The sequence below is a fragment of the Crotalus tigris genome, unplaced genomic scaffold (assembly GCF_016545835.1).
Source record: "Crotalus tigris isolate CLP2741 ecotype Arizona unplaced genomic scaffold, ASM1654583v1 scf7180000017753.6788120, whole genome shotgun sequence".
In the NCBI taxonomy this organism is placed as follows: domain Eukaryota; kingdom Metazoa; phylum Chordata; class Lepidosauria; order Squamata; family Viperidae; genus Crotalus; species Crotalus tigris.
This window is the reverse complement of record NW_024096615.1, coordinates 395,539-414,847: the sequence shown is the minus strand read 5'-3', so window position 1 is coordinate 414,847 and position 19,309 is coordinate 395,539. Positions and strand designations below refer to the sequence as shown.

Sequence of the window (19,309 nt, the reverse complement as noted above, 5' to 3'; positions counted from 1 at the left end):
AACTTTTGAAAAAGGAACGGAATATTACAAGGCATGTGAGAATGTGTTTGTTTTCATTAAAAACTTGGTTTGTTTTTCTAGCAAGGGAAAGTAAGCAAGCAGTGTAAACATGATTAAAATGGTATTTCAAACTGTTTATGTGTTGCTTGTTTTTCTGTTAATATTTAGCACTTTAGTAATTTGTAAAAATTATCTAGCTGTCCAACTGGGTGGTCTAGTGATAACATTGAGAGAAGGGCCACATTTCTGTTATCAACAAGATCTTCTGTAGTGGAAACATAATCCAGAAAAGAATAAACAGTCTCTTGACTTTTTGATGCATTGTTGCTCCTTTCTGTATGTGGCAGGTCAGGGAAAATGAGTCTGCAGTGTATCTATTTGTTAAGTATTTTATATGTTGCAAACCTCAAAAGAATTCTCAGTGATATGCAACATTATCTATAAATATCTGGGCAAGGCAGAGTTGGGTGAGCCAAATTAGAATCAGAATAACAGAATTGGAAGGGAACTTGGAGATCTTCTAGTCCAACCCCCTGCTCAGTCAGGAAACCCTATGCCATTTCAGACAAATGGTTGTCCACTCTCTTCTTAAAAACTTCCAGCATTGGAGCATTCATAACTTCTGGAGGCAGGTTGTTCCACTGATTAATTGTTCTGTCAGGAAATTTTTCCTTAGTTCTAGGTCATATTAAGTAATTTATTAAGTATTTCTTCATCAGAGAGAAAAACTGTCCATATTGAAGTCAAAGAACAAAATGAAGATGAGGATGAGGATGAAGATGAAGATGAGGATATGGAAGAAAGTGAAGAATCTGAAGAAGGAGAAAGTGAAGGAAGCGAAGAAGATAAAACTTCAGATGAAAAGGAATCAGACCCACAAGTTGCTGCAAAACTATCTGTAGAAAAAAAGCTAAATAAAGAAATAAGTTCAGATTCAGAATATGAATCAGATGATGATCGCACTAAAGAAGAACGTTCATATGACAAAGCTAAACATCGAATTGAGGTAGATAAACATTTTCTCAAACAGCATTTTTTCCCTTTTCCCCACGAACTGGAGAAGGCTCTGCATTTCAGCCAGAATTATTGCCTTTTGATACAGAATTTTAGTATGTAACTAAATATAAACATCTGTTTATGATGTCAACTAGCATATAACTCTTGAGGTTTGTTTTAAAAAGAAAGCTAAAAAACATTGGGGATATTGCATTGGTCTTGAAAATATTTGAATCCTCAAATCTGACTTATTTGCATTTCACTTTGTTCTTTATTAATGGGTGAAACTTACTCAGTTTTTAATTTTAGAAACGTCGAATTGAAAATAATAAAAATGTAAACATTGAGAAACTACGAGCACCTGTTATCTGTGTGCTGGGACATGTAGATACAGGAAAAACAAAAATCCTCGATAAGGTAAGTCCAGATATAGCACTAGCTTGCAAACTGTTGGCTTTTACTTAAACTGAACATTTGTAGTAGTTGGGAACTGTTTAATATGATATAATAATAATAATTCTGGTATATTTCATACAGCTTCGTCATACTCATGTGCAAGACAGTGAGGCAGGTGGCATCACTCAGCAGATTGGGGCAACTAATGTTCCTCTTGAAGCCATTAATGAACAAGCAAAGATGGTGAAAACTGTAAGTAGGAGCCTTTCAGCCCCTTAGGTGCCTTTCACATAATACTATTAACTTAATACATAGAATTGAATTACTTACCTTATGGAGGTTTTTATGTCTATTGTATTATTCATTTGTAATTTTGCAAATGTCAACAAAGATGGAGCTCACAATAATTTGGTTGCTGCACCTAGTAATAAAAGCACCTTAACTTATGATCTTAAAATTATCTCAATTATCATAATCTAATAATTAAAAGTTACTCAATTGTTAACCTGTATATTAATAGTTAAAATATTAATGTACCTTCAAATGGGATTGGGATTGAACATTTGTAATAAATGTGGTCTAGTATGAAACTGTTATAAAAAATTGGTTTGCCTAAATATCAGTTAATTAATACTTTGCGATAATAGTTTGACAGAGAGACAGTCAAGATTCCAGGAATGCTTATCATTGATACTCCAGGACACGAGTCTTTTAGGTAACAGTTGATTATTTATATCATTTTGGGGTTACATTTTGTAATAGATAATAATGTTAAAAACAGTTGCAGAAGCAGAAATTAATCATATATTTTAAGTGGTGTGCTGTCTCATATCTGTATTACATGTAGACTAATCAATATCCTAATCTTTCTACTTAATATAATTTGTTTTAAGAATAAACATTATTTATTCTTTGGTAAACCACAGGTCATGGTTTTTTCTGTTATATATATGTTGACAATATTCTTTTGAATTGCAGCAATCTTAGAAATCGTGGAAGCTCACTATGTGATATTGCAATTCTTGTAGTAGACATCATGCATGGTTTGGAACCTCAGACAATTGAATCTATAAACTTGCTGAAATCCAAAAAATGTCCCTTTGTAGTTGCCCTTAACAAGGTAAAGTCACTTTTCGTTGAATGGGTTTGTATTCTATGATGTAGTTTATTTTGGCTTTGTATGTTGCATGCACTAAGCTATTTTGTAATACGTAAAACAATGATTATGGATGTGTGGCCTTTTAATAGCTGTTAAAGCATAATTTAGCACAGTGTAGGAAACCAGCTGTTTTCTTATGATTTTTTTTAAGAAAAGTCCTTTTGTATTTAAATGCCTATGTAGCACAATGTTTTTTTCTTGCCCCAGCATAGCTAGATTTTCTTGAGAAGTTTATAAGCAGAATATGGTAGCAATTATCTCCTTTGTTGTGCTTCACACAACCATAATCAATTCTTTACATATCAAAATAGCTGCACTCGTTGAAATATAAGATTAGGAGGTGGTCAGTCCAGGTTGTACTGTTCCCTCATGCATAGAAGCTTAATCAAATCAAGGCTTTACTATACTTATATTTATCTGAAAATAAAATAATTTATTAGCATTTAATAAATTAAGTGTACATACCTATAAATATTTTGTCCCTTTTGAAAGAGCAGACACAACTGAATTTATACTGTAGCTATCTGCATATGAAAGATTAATACTGGATTGTACTAAAATGAATATAAGCTTAAGAATGCCTTTGTACTCTCCCTTTATACCCACATCATTTCAGGACTTCTAGTCCTGTATGTTTGAGAATGAAAACAATGGCAATTTATGTAGAAGTAAATATTTAATTCAGTAAAATTAAATGTTTAAATGATTGGTTCTTAAGGACCATTTGTACAAGGGGCCAATAGCTGTATTTGAAGCTCTGGTGTAAAAACAGTCTTCAAATTTCTCCTGCAAGAAGGACTTTAGCATTTAGTTGTTCCACATTAGCATTCAGTTGTTTGGAAAAATCAACTTATTTCAGTGAACAAATAGGGGACTATGCGATGTAAGAGAATGTGTTTAAATGAAGATCCAAAATACGAACATGTTGATTACTATATAGTTTATTTGCTTGCTTATTTCCCTACATACAAAGAGTATTTACTACATAGTTCTGCCTGAATGATACAATATTAAATAATGGGGAATTCTGTCTTCAGATTGATAGATTGTATGACTGGAAAAAGAGTCCAGATACAGATGTAGCTGTCACTTTGAAGAAACAGAAAAAAAATACCAAGGATGAATTTGAGGAGCGTGCTAAGGCTGTCATAGTAGAATTTGCCCAGCAGGTGAGTATCAATTTGGTTAAAAAAATTGTTAATCATCTTGAGTATGCTTTGCGCCTTGTAATTCCTGTAGATAAAACTAGCCCAAGCATATTAACCATCCATGATCAAACAAATTTACAATCAAATGTTTGATAGAAGAAAATTGAGAACAGATATGGTATACATAGGAACTGTCCAGTTTTGGTTGGCTGTATCCAAGAAGTCAGGCTTAGACAACCATTTTACAATTATAGATTGGTACCTCATAATGATTTAACAAAGTTGATGCAGACAGTGGCACTGGGGCTCAATTATCAAGATCCTTTCCAATCCAGCTTTCAGACCTGAATTTGATAGGGAGACATCCTTACTTGTCCAGTGAATGATCTCTGCTGGGAAGAGACATGGTGAAGTAATACTAGATTTGTCAAAACTTTTGTACTATTGACTGTAATATTTCTGAGGAGAACAAAAGGGAGATATTGTTGTACTGTGAAAAGTATTGTTTATATAAGATCTACATTTATTTTAGGTTTAAATTTAAAGTTGCATCTTGTCTGTTATTTAATTGTATCAAGCTGTTGGGAAAAATCTTATATAGATTTGATACTTATTGTAATCAGTACTCTGATTATAATTTTCCTGCAGTCTTATTAATATTGATGTCATATGCCTTGGTAACTTGGACAACAACTTCTCAAGGGGCAAACCTTGAAGATGATACAGAAATTAGAGCAGGTCTGGAATACAGTATGACAGTATAAATCACCCTAAGAAGCAGCACTTCTTAAAGTGTCACATGATCTCTGTATGAAATATCTGTACTGATTAACAGTAATTGTCTTAATCAAATTCAAGGTGCTACTTTGCTGTGAAAGTCTTACAAGGTTTAGGCTTAATCTGCAAGATCATCTGGGTCTTCTATAGTCTGCCCCACTATGAGATCTTTTGCAGAATGAGTCAAGAATCATCAGACATTTTTAGCACTGAAATAGAAGACTGTTTTTCTGATGAATAACTTGAATATGAGAGCATTGGATATTAGATAATGCATTCCGTTTTTCCATCCTGTTTAGTTTCTGTTTTGACTAGGCAGAATAAAGTCACTCCTTCCCCTGCTCTCCCCAGTCTTTTGCTTTAGTGATGCTCTGCTTCTTGTTTTAGGGCTTGAATGCTGCCTTGTACTATGAAAATAAGGATCCCCGCACATTTGTTTCTCTGATTCCTACCTCTGCTCATACAGGAGATGGTATGGGAAGTTTAATTGCTCTTCTTGTTGAATTGACACAAACCATGTTAAATAAGAGACTGGCACACTGTGAAGAGCTGAGAGCACAGGTTATGGAGGTAATGTTTACCTAGCAAATCTTTTGATATGCTGCTTAGATAACAAACTGGATTATGGCAGATCATTTAAGACATATAATCCTGTGTCTTTTAGGTCAAAGCACTTCCGGGAATGGGTACGACAATAGATGTCATTTTGATTAATGGAAGGCTGAAGGAAGGTGATACCATTATTGTCCCTGGAGTAGAAGGTCCCATAGTAACACAAATAAGAGGCCTTTTGCTCCCACCGCCCATGAAAGAATTACGAGTAAAGGTAAGGAAGCAGCATATGAAAAATATTCCTGAAATTAATTAATGATGTGTAAATACCCTTCCTTTCCCCCAGATAATTAATCTTATTTTTGCACTAATGTCCTTTTGCAAGAAATGTGCTATTTGTGAAAGGGAGCAGTGGTAGGGAAATGTTTTTGTGTCCAATCATACTGGGTGAAAGTATTTAATCCTACCTATGCTCTTTACCATTGAATTTCTATTAGCAAAAAATAACAGATTCAGATTTTTAAAGGATATTGTCAGCAAATGGAGATTCCAAGTAGTTTTTGTCATATTGTCTGATATTATGAAATGTTGAAGCTGTTGTATGTCATTTATTTCTCATTTTTTTCTGCTTCTGTTTTGCTATAATTTAAAGATCTACTCGCAGGGATATTCTAAAGTTAATGTTTAATTGAACGATATTTATTGTCATAACATTTAATCAATTTAAGAACTTTTTTCTATAGGTGAATTAATGCTTCTATTATGTCCTGATAGAGCAACATTATAACTTAATATGCTAATATGTAGTAGAATCTAACTTAAGAGCCTTTATATTGTATTATCTTAGAATTTGGATATAAGAGCACTGCTTCTGAAAGTATTCAGTCTAAAACCCACAACATTTAATGGCTATTTTTGTTCAAGAAGTGCCTTATGGAAATTGTCATTTCTGATAATGCCATTGAGCAACTCTGTCATATTAATTACTTCCAATTTCATTTAATTGTAGGATTCACATTAAATAAATATAGTATATCTGTCATCTTGTCAAACGACTGAATAGAGTTAAATGATTGGGGTTCTTGATGGTGCTTGACAGTTCTTAATATAATTAAAACAAAGATAATAAATTGGAGAACTAGAAAAATAATTATGTGCTTTCAATTCATCTTTCTGTTTGTGTAGAATCAATATGAAAAACACAAAGAAGTTATTGCTGCACAAGGAGTAAAAATTCTTGGCAAGGACCTGGAGAAAACACTGGCTGGGTTGCCCTTGCTTGTAGCCTATAAAGAAGATGAAATTCCAGTTCTTAAAGTAAGGCATAGATGATCCCCACAAAATCTTAATTGAGTTTCAGCAGCCAGAAAATCCCAGTATGAATGACTCAATTGTGCTGAAATAGAACAATTAGGAATACGTTGTTTGAAATTCCAACAATGAGGAACTTTTCAGAATATATTTTTATTCCCAGGTTGAAAACTTTCTCCCTATGTTCCAAAATATAAAGAAACTGAAGCAAAGTAACATTTCTCAGCTGTTGGCTTTTTAAATTTTTAAATTTGAAATGTAATTAAAATCAATGATTGTTCTCATATAGCAAATCATTGAGAAGTAAATTGAAGAAAGACCTTATAGGTATATAGCTGTGCCATCTGAATAAGCTAATAGGTTTCAATTAAATGTTAGCTGAAAGAAAATTGGACAATTCTGTACCATCTAGAAATCTGTAAAATTAGGATTGAATTAAAATAATTGCTGACATTTTAGAGCCTGGAACATTTAATGGGGAATTTGGGGAGGGGGGAATCTTTTAGCACTAATTACCACAGAACTGAACTTTTCCTTGTGCCCTGGAGAAATAAGAGATTTACTTGTGATTTATTATTATTATTTTTTAAAAAAAAAGATGGGATAAAATCTAATACTAATTTAAATATTTGTGAATTAACCTTGTGTTTTGAGAAGATAGAAATCAGCCAAACTGAAATGTAACGTTCTTCATTTTAAAAAGTTTTATGCTGAAATAAAAAGAGTTTGGGAATTTTAATCAGTAAAATTAGCTCCTGGAAGGCTTAAAACAGTTACTATTTTTTCTTTAAAATTCACCAACCTTCCACAAACGGATCACTATCAGGCTACAAATGGGACATTGGTTGGCCACAAGCAGTTTTTGCTCTCTTGTGTGGTAGAGCTGTATGCTATGGCAATCTAAACCGTAGTTTGAGCTTCCAGTGGCATGTTCCTAAATATGAAGCTCTACCTCTGATATATGTATTGTGCGTGTATATAATGCTACTTCCGGTTTTGGGCAAGCAAAAGCAGGTTTTCTAAAATGCTTCATTTTTTATTTTAAGGATGAATTAATACATGAACTGAAGCAGACACTGAATGCCATAAAGTTAGAAGAAAAAGGTGTCTATGTCCAGGCATCTACCTTGGGATCTTTAGAAGCATTACTTGAATTTCTGAAAACTTCAGAAGTGCCAGTAAGTACTCAAGATTCTATTTTATTGTCATTATTTTGTTATGTAATACTTGCAGAATTTATATTAAGACAAGCTGTTTTTTCCTTCTCTCCTGACAGTATGCTGGTATTAATATAGGACCTGTGCATAAAAAGGATGTTATGAAGGCATCAGTCATGCTGGAGCATGATCCACAGTAAGTATTTCAAAATGTTTGTTACATTTCTAAATAGGTGTGATATATAACTACCTAATATTATCATTATTATTTTCAAGGTACTCAGTGATCTTGGCATTTGATGTGAGGATTGAACGAGACGCCCAGGAAATGGCTGATAGTTTAGGGGTTAGAATCTTTAGTGCAGAAATTATATATCATTTATTTGATGCTTTCACAAAATATAGGCAAGACTACAAAAAACAGAAACAAGAAGAGTTCAAGTAAGTAGAAATTCTCATACTGAAATATAGATATAAATATTGTGTGTGCATGTGTGTGAATTGTGAAATTATTTTTTTAAGACCAGTCTTATATCAGTTCAGTGTTTCATTCTCATTTCAACTGAAAAGTGTTAGTGTAAAAACATATAGGACAGTAATTGCGAACCTTTTAGAGACTGTGTGCCCAAACTGAAACCCAAAATCCATTTATGTATCATCGGGTGCCGGGTGGGCGTGGCTCATTGGGTGGGTGTGGCCCATTGGGTGGGTGTGGCTGCGGTGGTAACGGCAGACTGGATGGCACTAAAAAGTTCAATCAATTCCAACTTTGCAAGATCTTTTTTTTCCCCCGCAAGAAGCTGAAATGGATTGATTGATTGAACCTTTTTTTCCCACACAACAGCGGAGGACTAAAGCGAAAAGGTTTTATAAAACCCAGCTGAAGGCCTAGGACTGGGGCGACGGTGCGTGTGTCCATATAGAGGGCTCTGCGTGCCACCTGTGGCACCATGCCATAGGTTCGCCACCATGGATATAGGACATCCTCACTTAAATACTACAATTTGGACCAGAATCTTGGTTGTTGAATGAAGCAGTCGTTAAAATACACATAATATACAAATAAAAACACATAACAGGCAAGCATTCAGAAAATACTCATCAATAAAGCCAAGAGACAGATTCTCACAAATACTTGGTGCCCCAGGCCCCAAATTGAGATTTCAAGAGATTTACAAAAATTCAGCATGGTCACAGATAGTCTCTGTTCTAATGAAGTTCTAAAGGATGGGCACTGCAGCAGAACTTTCTGTGCCCTTTTTACCCAGCAGGACCCAGAACATATCCCTCCTGCAGGATCTGGTAGAATAGGTAGAAATAATTTGGGAGAGTTATACAGGTAGTCCTTACTTACTGATTGTTTTGTTCAGTGACCTTTCAAGGTTAAGACAATGTTGAAAAAGTAAGCTTATGAGCAATACCCATATTTATGACCGTAGCATCCTTCAGTCATGTAATTGCCTTACAATTGGTATGTATTGTTTTGTGTCTGACTTGATGTTCCTCCATTCTCCCACATATTGGAGGGAATGAATTAGATTATAAGAAAGTAAACAGACATGCAGTGGGGAAAACAATGGGCCATTTGCATAGTGTACTTACAGCTGCCAGCACCAGCACATTGCTTTCTATATGTATTTCTCATATGGCTTACAAGTAGTCTTTAACCTACAGCAGTTTATTAGTGATCGCCTGCAGTTACAACAGCACAGAAAAAAGTGACCTATGACAATTTTTCACACTTATGACCATTGCAGCATCTCCATGGCTACATGATCAAAATTCAGATGCTTGGCAACTGACTCTCATTTATGATAGTTGAATGGGTCATATGATCACCTTATGCAATCTGACAAGCAAAATCAGTGGGGAATAACTAAATTAACAACTGCAGTGACTGGTTGTTAACTGGTGAGAAAGGTTGTAAAATAGGGCAAAAATCAATTAACAACTGTCTTACTTAGCAACAGAAATTTTGTGCTCATTTGTGGTTGTTAGTCAAAGACTACCTGTATAAATACAGGTAATAATCCCTTCCTCTCCAATGAATGTAAGTAAATACAAACATTAATTCCCTTCTTGCTAATTATCTCAGCATGAACATTCCAAAGGGCAAGGAAGTGGGAAAAAGGAAAGCACAATTGTGGCCACATGATTTCTCTCTTAGCAACTGCTTCACTTAGTGATGGAGTTGCTAGGATTACCTGGATCACTCTGGAGCCGCATGTGGCTCTTTCACCCTTCTCCTGCGGCTCCCAGCCTCCTCCGCCATTTGCAGAAAGAGAGAAAGACATTTGCGCTTCCCTTCTCTCCTGCAGGAAGCAGCAGCGCTCTCTCTCTCTCGTGATATATTGTATCATTTTTATGATTTAATAATTTTCTTTACTACTTAATAAAAATAGGCAAGTCATGACCAAACAAATTACAGTTAATAGACTGCTAAATGTTTCAGAATTCTAGTCTATATCACATGGAGATGTCTTATAAAATCTGGATAAGAGTGCTTTTTGATTACTGAGGAAAGCTTGCCAAATAATTACATGCACATTGTAGCATTACAGTCAGTTTATTTTTTATTAAATATTTACAGTTTATTAAATATTTACAGGAGTTTTATGTGATTTAGGATTTGCTGAAGTAGATATGGCATTATGGATTTAAATTATTTTCAGTCTAGATTTCTCAGAAGTAGTACTTGTGAATCAAAATAGATTTTTGTGCATGCAGCTTTATTTTCAGACCACATTTTAACAGTTCTCTGCCATCTTTCTCTCCCCCTTCCCCCCAGGCATATAGCAGTATTCCCTTGTAAGATGAAAATACTTCCTCAATTTATTTTTAATTCTCGTGATCCCATAGTAATGGGAGTCCTTGTGGACGCAGGTCAGGTAAAACAAGGAACTCCAATTTGTGTACCTAGTAAAAATGTGAGTATTTTGTATCTTTAAAGATATTCTATCTTTTTAAAAGAAGGGTTATTTGGATAATAATTTAAAAATAGTTGATTTTAATATATTTTGATAATAGGTGTTTTTATATTTAAAAAAATCAACTGTGTAGAAACTTGGATTCTTTGATGAAATGTCCTTTATCATGACTTCTGTGGAATATTGATTTTATCTATGGAACTATTTTTCTATGCAGCTTGAACTCTTAAATTTGACAGAACATCTTTTGAAATAAATAGCCTGCAAAGCTGCTTTCCCAAGGTTTTCTCAGGTGTTTAGAGATAATTGGACTTCAGTCCCAAACTTTCATTGTATACTCTGTCATATAGGTACAGTACCACCTAACAGTTAACAAAAGACTGCCATACTCTTCTTCAGATTTTATATGGGGACGTTATTATTAAAAATCTAGTTATATTTTGACTATTCTGCAAATTGAATGCTAATAAAAGTATTTTTTTATTACAGTTCATTGATATTGGAATAATTACAAGTATTGAAATAAATCATAAACAAGTAGATGTTGCAAAAAAAGGTCAAGAAGTCTGTGTAAAAATAGAACCAATTCCTGGTGAGGCTCCAAAAATGTATGGTCGACATTTTGAAGCAACTGATATACTTGTCAGCAAGGTAAACATTTTTTAATTTGGAGTGTCATGCTTGAATGTAAGGACAAAAGGCCTTTTTTTGAAATGGGATAGATTAGACTGTGTCAGCATGGGGGTGGAGAAGAGAGGCTATTACAGAAATTTTGATACAAAATCATTCTTTGCTTATAGAGGTTAAAATTAAAAATGGTTGAAAACATCATTACAGCGCTTAAGGTGCAACTTTTCAAAAAATGTTATTTTTGTTTCTGAAATTTATGAAATGTAGGTTTGTGCTATATATAACAATCTTACGAGTAGGGATGTCATGGTAAACATTTTGTTTTTCTACCTACAGATTAGTCGTCAGTCCATTGATGCCCTGAAAGACTGGTTCAGAGATGAAATGCAGAAGTCTGACTGGCAACTTATTGTGGAGCTCAAGAAAGTATTTGAAATCATCTAGGTTCTGTCAAACTTTGAGCAATGATTAGCAAAAGCCCACAGTTCCTATTATAAGAACAACAGCAGCTTATAATAAATATGCTGTTGGATTTAACAAACATCTGGGGAAAATGTGGATAAAATGTTTTCCATGAGAAACCAAATAACTTACACTGGTTTGACAGTGGTCAGTTTATGTCCCTGTGGTTCCAATGTGCCTGTGCATCTTTCCCAATGCCCTTCACTTTGTACTGGCTACTTTTAAAGTTTGCCCTTTCCAGTTCACATCCCCAAATTAAAAGAAAATATTTTTTTTATTAAGTAACTTAGCTTTCACTTTTATACTAGTAAGATCAGTACCACAGTATTTGCCTAATCAAACTCTTACAGACTTTGTGATTTTTTGGACTTTTTGATGTAAGAAATCTTTATTTATGCATACCCTCTTTCCCCGATTTTTTTTCATCACTTCTGCTTTGTGCCTATAGAAATTTATTATAGAAAAATTAGGTAATTGGCTATCTGTATTTGATTGATGTGAAACAATGATGTAAAGCATAGTTGGCTGCCTTTTATTGCTTGTACAGTTTATGAAATTTGGCAAATTAATCATTAATGCTGAACTGCAAATAAAAGAAATGAACATTACTCTGATAATTTAATTCCTAATAAAGGCAGTGCAGCATGCAAATATATCTTTCAAAATTTAGTTATGTGTGTCTGGTCTGAACACTTCAATAGTCCTCTTGTGTAAGTTTGTTGGTTAGAAAGATGGAATAAATCTCTTTGCCAAATGCTTAGAAGAGCACAGTTGAGCAGTTTGATCTGGTCAGTGTAGTTGAAGTATTATTATGTGTAGTAATCCTATTAATATGTAAATGAGGTGGTATAATTGTACTGTATAATTGTACAAACCCACATTTAGGAAGGTGGGCTAAAATTAAACATCTTTGAATGATGATCTTATATACTAATAGCATCATGGTATTTACTGCTAGGGTTACATGGAAGGCAGATTATCAACAATCCTACTCTTAGTTTTTTGCCTGATGTTTGCAGAATGGCCTTAATCTTAACCAGAATGGCAGGATGTTTGCAGAATGGCATTAGCCAGCCAGAAAATGATTCTCATTGCAACTATAATTATCAGGATACAGCAGTAAAGTTAAAATTGTAAATGTAATAATTTAAAATTCTACAAGTTGAAAGAAGCTGATTAACCTAGGTAAGGTCTACAAAAACTTCAAGATATGCTGTAACTTAAGTCTATTCTAAAGATAATATTTTTACCAGATAAGTTAAACATAAGTAAATCTTCAATCCTCACTGTTTTCTATTTATTTTGATATGAAACCACTTTTCATATAGCCTCATTAGTCAAGATTAGTATATCTCAAATTCTGAAATTAAATGTGATAAGAGAATTCTCTTAGGTTCTAATGAGACTGTTGTGAAGGTCAGTTGATATGTTGCTAGAATTACCTGGAGGATATGAGGATAAGAAGAAATCTCTTCATACTAGAATAGAATAGAATAGAATAGAATAGAATAGAATAGAATAGAATAGAATAGAATCTGAAAGGGACCTTGGAGGTCTTCTAGTTCCGCCCCCTTCTCAAGCAGGAGAACCTATACCATCTCAGACAAGTGGCTGTCTAGTCTCTTCTTAAAAACCTCCAGTGATGGAGCACCCAGTTTCTGAAGGCAAGCTGTTCCACTGGTTAATTGTCCTCAGTGTTAGGAAGTTTCTCCTTAATTCTAAGTTGCTTCTCTCTTTGATCAGTTTCCAACCATTGCTTCTCATCCTGCCCTCTGGTGCTTCGAAGAATAATTTGACCCACTCTTCTTTGTGGCAGCTCCTCAAATACTGGAATACTATCATGTCACCCTATTTCTTCTTTTCTTTAGACTAGCTAAACCCAGGTCCTGCAGCCATTCTTCATATGTTTTAGTCTCTAGGCCCCTGATCGTGTTAGTTGCTCTTCTCTGCACTTTTTCCAAAGTCTCAGTATCTTTTTTGTAATATAGTGACCAAAATTGGTTGAGTATTCCAGGTATGGTCTCACTAGGGTTTTATAAAGAGGTACTAACACTTTGCGTGAACTTGATTCTATGCCTCTGTTTATACTATCCAGGAGTGTGTTAGCTTTTTTGGCGGCTGCTGCACACTGCTGACTCATAGTCAAGTGATCGTTCATTAGGACTCCAAGGTCCCTCTCACAGTTACTGTTTTTGAGCCAGGTCTCACCTAATCTGTACTTAAACCTTTGATTTTTCCTGCCTAAATGTAAAACTTTGCTTTTCTCCACATTAAAACTCTTTTTGTTGGATAGGGCCCATTGTTCAAATTTGTCAAGATCTTTTTGGATCCTGAGCTTGTCTTCTGGAGTGTTGGCTATTCCTACCAGTTTAGTGTCATCTGCAAATTTGATGAGTTTCCTTTCTATTTTCTCATCTAAGTCATTAATGAAGATATTGAAGAGTACTGGGCCTAAGATGGAACCCTGTGGTACCCCATTGCTTACTTCTCTCCATATTGATGTAGTACCATTGAGGACTACTTGTTGAGAATGTTTTGTCAGCCAGCTACTAGTAGTGTGGATGCAAAAAGAAGTCCATTTGCTAAAGTGTAAGATCAGCCACTTGACCTAATCCAATGACGTTCTTCTTTCCTTTAAATTTTTAAAGATTTCAGTAAACCGCTATAACACAATCTCTTTAAATAGAAGGAAAACTGTTATTAGTAATGAAAATTAAATATTTTGTGAATAGAAACATGTCTCTTACATGTGTTTGATATTAAAGAAAAATAGTAGGAACAGACCAGCTGCATTAATATTATCAGATTTAGCCAATTATGAGACAGAAGTGCAATGCCAGGATTTTGTTGTTCATGTTTATACTCCAATAATAATGATTTTCTTTTTTTAAAAAGTCCAAATTACTAGATAAGCACTTTTCAGAGAGCCTTCTGCCACTGTGAAATAACTGAGCATGAAAATAAATGTTTAGCCAATGAAAATATGAAAACTAATATTAATTGTTCAAATTTATAGCATTTAGGAAAGAAAATTAAACTAGTGAAACAAGATATGTACAAATTACATACAATTCTTTATTAAACAATTGTAAACACTTCACTGTAAAAATCCATAAAACTTTTATAAACAAACATTTTGTAAATTGATTCTATACTATAATAAAAGAATTTAAACACAATTATTTACATGCAATACTGACAAATTTTGGCACTTTGCTGAAAGAAAATGTACAAAACACCTTCTCCTTTAAAAAAAAATCAACTTATAAAAACTTAGCTTAATGTCATGCACTTTGCAAATACCTCACAAGCACTTATGGTACAGCTATCAGAGAGCTCCAGGCTCTTGCCATATCCTTTTCTACAAGATCAGATAATTTTTAATGTGCTTCCATAAGTTTGTTGCAGAACAACTTGAACATTGTCAAGAATGAAATCAAATGCCATGTTCCATACTGATTCTACAGACTGCTGCATTAGCCTGTGGAGATAAAAAAAAGTGATAGAATAGAAAGGAAAAATCATCATCACACTTTTTCACAGATTACAGAGCAAGATTTGAGCTGGAACAGCCCTGGTCCTGTTGCTTTCTTGTGTGAAAATACTTAAAATATTGTTGATGGAAAAATACATGCAAACATATACACTTAGCTAAAATGTCTATGCAAGATGATTTTAAAAATAAATATAAAGTGGCCAAGACAAACATACAAAATTATGCATTCTGTAATTAGGTATTAAATCATGAGATTTAAACTATGAAATGTAGTCAAAATATTTGTCAGTTTACAAATTTACAGAACTTTTATAAGGAACAGTATAACTGGTATTTAATGAGAACAATTCAAAGAATAGAACAACTCCAACTCCTTATCTATAACTAGGATTATTCTGAGCATACAAACTGATGGGTTTGCACATTTGTAGAACATTTCAGAACACGTTCTAGCTAACCTCTTGTCTGAAATCTTATCCATTTGTAGAGGTTTATTCAGGCCTGCTATCTCCTCAATTCCTTAACAATTAGGGCAGCTTAGCAGAAGGAGCACATGCAAGAAATTATGGCAGGTGGGTTATGTGAAATCCTGGAGCCATTCAACTAGTTATAGAGAAACAAACAGTTGTTTTGTTTGTAGCCTGTGCATTGTGCTGATTTTATATCAAAATGTGGTTCACAAAGTTGCAGCTTTGTTACTGTAAACAGATAAGCTGCATTTCACTTGCAATCACATAAGGAAGATTCCAAACATCTAAAAGAACTGGAGTAGAAAAATGATAATAAAGTTGCCTGGGAAAGGTAGAATTTAAAGCTCTTAGGAAAAGGTGATCATATTAAGTGCAACTTCACCACAGTACTAATCAGATAAACCAGGATTGATTCTTGATGGCTGAATACTTGTTTGACAAACCAAAGCCAAGAGGAAGATTACAACAGATGTAAGAGATGAATAGATAGAAGCTCCTAATACTTCCTACTGATGTTGTAATTCAATTTTCTTTCAAGCCATTTAATCCTATCGTGGGGGTGGAAATATTGGTTATGGAAGAAGGGAATGGGACAGACGAACCATCAATAGGCATGAAAGGGAGAAAGGGGAAGTAAATAAACTTCCATAAAGATGGCAAAGAAACCTCTAATTGTTTAACAAGTTTAATTGCTTAAGTGAACAATTTCTTGAATAAAATAATAAAACAGGATTATTTTTTTTTTGCCAAACAGAAGTAGTTTCACAGTGCTTAAATTTTATTCTAATACTTTGGGCAATGGATAGGAATCCACACAATATCCTGCTAAACAGAAAGGGTTTGTGGACAGAAGCCGCAGCATATGTGAAATTTCAGAGAAACAGTGGGCCTTGGCCATATGGTAAAAAAGCTGGGAACAAAAGGAAAAAAAAAACATTTTAATAGAAAAAAATGGGGAAAAAAGGAAAACTCCCCATATTCTTCATGTGTCTATATTCAGAATACAAAATCATAGAGAACACTCCTAATAAAGTTGGTGATCTAATATCCTAATAAATCTGGAATAATATTGCAATGCAGGAGATTTGAGGCAAGTTAACACAAAGCAGGCAGAAAGTGAAAAGGAACTAAAGAGCCTCTTGATGCGGGTGAAGAAGGAGAGTGCAAAAGTTGGCTTGAAACTCAACATTAAGAAAACCAAAATCATGGCATCCGGCCCTCTCAGTTCCTGGCAAATAGATGGGGAAGAAATGGAGGTAGTGACAGATTTTATTTTTCTGGGCTCCAAGATAACCTCAGATGGGGACTGCAGCCAAGAAATTAAAAGACGCTTGCTCCTGGGGAGGAAAGCTATGGCAAATCTAGACAGCATACTAAAAAGCAGAGACATCACCCTGCCAACAAAAGTGCGTATAGTCCAGGCCATGGCTTTCCCAGTTGCATGTATGGCTGTGAAATTTGGACCATAAGAAAGGCTGAGCGCCAAAGAATTGAGGCCTTTGAACTATGGTGCTGGAGAAGACTCTTGCGAGTCCCTTGGACTGCAAGGTGTTCAAACCGGTCAGTCCTAGAAGAGATCAACCCCGACTGCTCTTTAGAAGGCCAGATCCTGAAGTTGAAACTCAAATACTTTGGCCACCTAATGAGAAGGAAGGACTCACTGGAGAAGGACCTAATGCTGGGAAATATTGAGGGCAATAGAAGAAAGGGACAACAGAGAATGAGATGGCTGGATGGAGTCACTGAAGCAGTAGGTGTGAACTTAAATGGACTCCAGAAGACGGTAGAGGATAGGAAGACCTGGAGGAGCGTTGTCCATGGGGTCGCGATGGGTCGGACACGACTTCGCAATTAACAACAATATATACAGTGGGGCAAAAAAGTATTTAGTCAGCCACCAATTGTGCAAGTTCTCCCACTTAAAAAGATGAGAGAGGCCTGTAATTGTCATCATAGGTAGACCTCAACTATGAGAGACAAAATGAGCAAACAAATCCAGACAATCACATTGTCTGATTTGGAAAGAATTTATTTGCAAATTATGGTGGAAAATAACTTCGCAATTAACAACAACAACACAAAGCAGGCAGAAGAGAGGCAGGACTGCCATACAGGCTTCCTCTCAGAAATCTTCCAGAACATTGCAAGGGCAAACCCACCAGTATAATGCAGAGAAATCAATCCACAATAAATAATGGATGTAGTACCACAAATGAACAAGTCCCAGATATTCAATTGTGTGGAAAATAACATGACAAATGCAAGATATGCAAGTATAAAGAATCATTACCTGAAATTCTTAAAAGTTTTATAACTTATTTTCAATATCTGGATTTTTTATTTCTATATATCAAAAATACGTTAGCCTCTAATTACCTTTTCATGTACTTTATAACTAGATCCAGCTTTTCTAAATCCTTTTCTTCTATCAGATCAGTACAATACTTCACAACTTGCAAAATGTCTTCCTCCATGGGATCTGCAAAATTATACATAATTTATAGGATGTCTCTTAGAAGCAACAGAAATTAAGCAGCTTTAAATTAAAGGATGTTTTGATGCTGATGTAAATTGACATTCCTTTTAAAACAAAAAATCTGCCTCTTTCAAGTGAGTAAAGTAAGCTGCTTGTGTTTTATTATGTATACAAAATCTTGTGTGATTTTGAACATTGTCTAATTTGAAATATGTATACTGGAAGAGACACTTCTCTGGCATTTTAAGAGAAATATCCTTTGAAGACTACAGAATGCAGGCAATAGTGGAAACCCACAGTAGCTCTTAAAAAGTATAGTAAATAACATTAAGAATCAATTAAACTATTTTAAATATTGAATCTCCTCTTCTATTCAAAAATAATGATACCAGGGTTATAGAATGCAAATATTTGATGACATCCAGTACAAACATGAAATGTAGCTTTGTTTCAATTAAGTTTACTTACAAGATACACCAACTCTTTCATTAAAAAGTAATACACCTAGAGTTTACCTGATATAGTTGTAATCCATTCCTTAAGCAAGGCCTTTACATCGTTAAACTCAATAGCTCCTGCTAGATTAGGTGCTTGAGGCCAAATTGTGGTAGACGATAATGGCTGTGAAATAGATGGACTGGAAGGATTTGTAATAGCTTGTATTTCTTCCATCTATCCAGAAAGATATATAAAAATAAAAATTTCTTGTCTTCTCAATAGGAAACATTTAATAAGCCCAAGCACAAGAACCCCAGAAAAATAAGAAATTTATTAGTTTAAATCAGAATGAGTTTAAACATACTGAAATGCTGCATTATCTTATAAAGTTACCTGAGGATTGTCACTGATTGCTTTTTCCTGTTTCAAGAAGTTATCTATTAATTTCTGAGGACTTCCAACAGAAACAACCATATTTTTTGCAGGGTTACCCAAACACTTGTTTTTGAAAGGACTAAGGTTCTTTTTTACTGGGCTGACCTGGATTTTCTTTCTAGTTCTTTTCTTACTTTTTGTAACCGGATTCTTTGATGCTAAGAAGAAAGAAATAAGACTGAGAATTGCATAGTATTTTATGATTAAAGAAATAACCATGACATAGCCATTGTAACACAAATTTGCTGCAATAAAAAAGATTACACGCAATTATTTGACAGGACTGCATTCAAAGACTCACCAGTGGCACTTGTTTGCTGTAATATGTTCTCTACATGATTTTGCCTTTGGTCATATGCTTGTTTAAGTTCCTCCTGCAATTCTGAAGGAAGGGCAGCAAAAACATCAGGATCCACCTAAGTAATAAAGCATCCTCTTGTGAGTATATCACTGATATGAAATCACTGAAACATTACTAT

The 19,309-nt window shown here is 34.5% G+C and overlaps 2 protein-coding genes across 3 annotated transcripts in view; one reads left to right on the top strand and one right to left on the bottom strand.

Annotated features, from left to right (window-relative positions):
- EIF5B (eukaryotic translation initiation factor 5B) overlaps positions 1–12,441 on the top strand; it is a 56,066-nt gene extending 43,625 nt beyond the window's left edge. The window contains exons 10-24 of the mRNA XM_039340583.1: positions 720–1,006; positions 1,306–1,413; positions 1,534–1,644; positions 2,040–2,107; positions 2,371–2,512; positions 3,589–3,720; positions 4,864–5,046; positions 5,141–5,302; positions 6,214–6,345; positions 7,386–7,517; positions 7,616–7,692; positions 7,773–7,937; positions 10,285–10,423; positions 10,913–11,074; positions 11,390–12,441. Of these exons, the coding sequence (XP_039196517.1) occupies positions 720–1,006; positions 1,306–1,413; positions 1,534–1,644; positions 2,040–2,107; positions 2,371–2,512; positions 3,589–3,720; positions 4,864–5,046; positions 5,141–5,302; positions 6,214–6,345; positions 7,386–7,517; positions 7,616–7,692; positions 7,773–7,937; positions 10,285–10,423; positions 10,913–11,074; positions 11,390–11,497 (2,108 nt within the window). The 3' untranslated portion in view covers positions 11,498–12,441. The remainder of the gene's footprint in view (positions 1–719; positions 1,007–1,305; positions 1,414–1,533; positions 1,645–2,039; positions 2,108–2,370; positions 2,513–3,588; positions 3,721–4,863; positions 5,047–5,140; positions 5,303–6,213; positions 6,346–7,385; positions 7,518–7,615; positions 7,693–7,772; positions 7,938–10,284; positions 10,424–10,912; positions 11,075–11,389) is intronic.
- A 1,910-nt stretch (positions 12,442–14,351) lies between these two features.
- REV1 (REV1 DNA directed polymerase) overlaps positions 14,352–19,309 on the bottom strand; it is a 79,397-nt gene continuing 74,439 nt past the window's right edge. For both annotated transcript variants that reach the window (XM_039340580.1, XM_039340581.1), the window contains 5 exons: positions 19,132–19,246; positions 18,789–18,988; positions 18,473–18,629; positions 17,858–17,960; positions 14,352–14,996 (listed from right to left, as the gene is read on the bottom strand). In XM_039340580.1, coding sequence (XP_039196514.1) covers positions 14,885–14,996; positions 17,858–17,960; positions 18,473–18,629; positions 18,789–18,988; positions 19,132–19,246 — 687 coding nt within the window. In that variant the 3' untranslated portion in view covers positions 14,352–14,884. The remainder of the gene's footprint in view (positions 14,997–17,857; positions 17,961–18,472; positions 18,630–18,788; positions 18,989–19,131; positions 19,247–19,309) is intronic.